The following is a 3252-nucleotide window of genomic DNA, read 5'->3' as shown; positions in this document are numbered from 1 at the left end:
CCCACCTCACAGCTGAGGAAAGTGGCGCTGAGGAGCTGAGATGGCGCTCGCTCAGGCTCAGGGACGGCAAAGCTCACTGCTTTCCTGCTGGCGGGGGGTTCGAGTCTGCATTCTAGAGCCTCAGCTATGCTGGTATCCTGGCTGGGAACTGCCCCGCCCCTCCTGGGGGGCACTTTAGTTTGCTGATTATGTCCTTCCCATTTGTCCTGTATCCTCACAACAACCCTGGGCAGATGTGGGGAGAGGGGATGCACAGGGAGGGGAATGGGAGACTCAGAGGGGCTGAGTAATTTGCCAGAAGTCACAGGGCAATTAAGAGGAAGGGCCAGGACACACATCCAAACCAGCTTCCAATCTGGGGGGATGTCTTTCCTTGTCCCTTCCCTCCCCCAAACCCGGGTGCCCACTCGCATTCTATGGGAATGATGGGCAGGGAGTGGAGCGTGGTCAGACCAGGCTGGGTCCCCTGTCTTCAAGGCCGGTCTTTCCCGAGGCCACAGCCTGGCTCAGGGCTGGGCATACAGCCGGCGCTCAATAAAGGTCAGTAAATGAATCCTGGGCAGCTCTACAGGACTGGCTCGGGCGGGACAGGGAGGCCTTCTGTGGGGTGCTGGCGCCCTCTGCTGGTGGTGGGACGGGGACCAGAAGGTGGCAGCCGCCACGGAGTCTCCAGCCGCTGCAGTGGAGTCTGCCTCAGCTTACCCCCGGGGAGAGAGGCATCGGGGAGCTCCAGCAGCACTGACCGCAGACGGCACCAGTGAAGGCCAGTGACCACACGTGTTCACGGAGCCCTTACGGGTGCGGGCGCCGTGCTAAGCACACCCCCTTGTCCATCTGCACAGAACCACACGGAGCTCTGCAGCCGGCAAACCCGCGGCTCCGCCTCTAGAACATCTCCAGAACCCGACCACTCTTACTGCCCCTCCTGTCCCCCACCCCCCCGTGTCCACGCTGCCGGCCTTGCCTGGGCCACCCCAGCAGCAACTCCTGGCTCCCCCTGCTCCGCCCTCACGCCCATCAGCCTCTCCACCCGTGGACAGCGGCAGCCGGTGAAGCCGAAATAAAACCTTGTCGTCACTCAGCTCTAAACAGTCCGACGGCTCCCATCGCATCCAGGGTAACAGTCAAAGTCCTTACTGGGGCCACGGCGCCCTGACCTGACCTCACCTTCCACACTCCCCCTCACTCCCTGCTCCAGCTACGCTAGCCTCTTTGCTGTCCCTTTAACAACCGGGACCTTCCTGCTCCTGCCTGGAGCACTGTCGCTCCACATATCTGCTCCCTCCTCTCTTTCAAGTCCCAATAGTCCTACAGGTGTGGTCTTCTTCTTCTTCCCATTTCGCAGATGAGGAAACTGAGGCTCAGAGAGGCTAAGCCACTTGTCCAAGTTTATGCAATTGGGTTGCCATGAAATTCATCTTCAAGAATCTCAATTTAGCCCTAGCTGGTCTGGCTCAGTGGATACAGAGTCGGCCTGAGGACTGAAGGGTCCTAGGTTTGATTCTGGTGAAGGGAACATGCCCGGGTTGCGGGCTCGATCCCCAGTGCGGGGACGTGCAGGAGGCAGCCGATCAATGATTCTCTCTCATCACTGATGTTTCTATCTCTCTCTCCCTCTCCTTTCCTCTCTGAAATCAACAAAAATATAATTTTTAAAAGAGAATCTCAATAGTGCTATGTTGAAAACAATTATTTAGTGATGTCCTCCAGCAGGCTGCGGTCCAGGTGGCTGAAGATGTAGATGGCCGTGGTCATGCCGACGTCCGTGGTCATGAAGGCCAGGGTCACCACCACCGCCTTCCACAGCTGCATCCTGCTGGCTGGCTGGCGGGGCGGGGGGGCCGGCACCGGGGGAGGGGAGCAGGCTCTAGCTCATGGGGGGCAAAGCCATTGTCTGTGGGGTGAGGCCAGACCTGTTGGGGCAAAAGGGCGAGGGGTTCGGGTTTGCTACCTCCTGGCTGTGTGACCTTGAGCAAGTCACTGCTCTCCTTTCCTCTCTGAAATCAACAAAAATATAATTTTTAAAAGAGAATCTCAATTTAATAGGAGATACTCAAACGAACCTTTTTCCCCAATGGGCAGTGTTTCTTTTAGAATATGAGGCATCAGAAAAAGCTGGGCCCTCCTGGGTGCTTGTTGATTGAAGCATAATTAATAATGATCACAGCACCTAACTTCTACGAGCACCCACTTTTCCCAGGCACCATGCTTCATCTGCCTGAATTCTCTCAATAACTCAGTGAACCCCCATTTCCGGATGAGGCACCGAGGCTTGGCCAGGTCACACAAGCTTGCCTGAAGTTAGCAGGGGCGTCGGGGGCCTGATCAAGTGCGAGCCTTCCCCCCGACCCAGTCCTGCAGGTGCCCAAACCTGCTCAGTGTACCAGGACCTCGGTGACCCCAAGGACATGCCAGCTGACAACAGGGCCCCGGCAGGTGCAGGAAATGGAGTCCCGGGGCGGCCTCTGTCCACACGGACAGGATGGTCACTTGTTCATTCACTCAGTGAGCCGAACCTGCCTCTGGGCCGGGCATCGGGGCGTCCGGGTGAGTCGGGCCCGGTGCCGGCCCCCGAGGGGCCTAGAGTCGTGAGGGGAGGCAGCAGGGTGGACTCCTGATTCTCGCGCCACCAATGCTGTTACTAAGGCGCAAAGGGCTTCTCAGAGGAGGGGACAGCTGGGCCTCGAAGCCTGAGTAGGAGAAACTATCTGGATACACGAAAAAGGTCATCCCAGCCGTAACTGGTTTGGCTCAGTGGATGGAGCGTGGGCCTGCGGACTGAAGAGTCCCGGGTTTGATTCCGGTCGGGGGCATGTGCCTTGGTTGCGGGCACATCTCCAGTAGGGGGTGTGCGGGAGGCAGCTGATCGATGTTTCTCTCTCATCGATGTTTCTAACTCTCTATCCCTCTTCCTTCCTCTCTGTAAAAAATCAATAAAATATATTAAAAAAAAAAAAAAAAAAAGGCCATCCCACCGGCCGGCTGGGCTCAGTGGTGGAGCGTTGACCTATGAACCAGGGAGTCACGGTTCAGTTCCCCGTCAAGGGCACGGGCCTGGGTGGTGGGCTTGATCCCCAGTTGTGGGGAGTGCAAGAGGCAGCTGATCAATGATCCTCTCTCATCACTGATGTTTCTCTCTCTCTCTGAAATCAATAAAAATATATTTTAAAGAAAAAAGGGTGGTCCCCATCCTCACAGGTGTTAATATTCACTGGGAGCTTTCCCTGTGCAGGAGCTGTCCGGGTGTCTCAA

General features: G+C 56.8%; 1 protein-coding gene across 1 annotated transcript in view; it reads right to left on the bottom strand.

The window, feature by feature from the left end:
• ABCB9 (ATP binding cassette subfamily B member 9) overlaps positions 1-3252 on the bottom strand; it is a gene marked incomplete at its 5' end in the record, with an annotated part of 28840 nt that overhangs the window by 23206 nt on the left and 2382 nt on the right. Inside the window, 2 exons of the mRNA XM_015567257.1 lie at positions 1712-1824; positions 2517-2641. Of these exons, the coding sequence (XP_015422743.1) occupies positions 1712-1824; positions 2517-2641 (238 nt within the window). The remainder of the gene's footprint in view (positions 1-1711; positions 1825-2516; positions 2642-3252) is intronic.

The sequence above is a fragment of the Myotis davidii genome, unplaced genomic scaffold (assembly GCF_000327345.1).
Source record: "Myotis davidii unplaced genomic scaffold, ASM32734v1 scaffold223, whole genome shotgun sequence".
Classification (NCBI taxonomy): domain Eukaryota; kingdom Metazoa; phylum Chordata; class Mammalia; order Chiroptera; family Vespertilionidae; genus Myotis; species Myotis davidii.
Note: the sequence above shows the minus strand (reverse complement) of the source record. Positions and strands in the feature narration are given on the sequence as shown.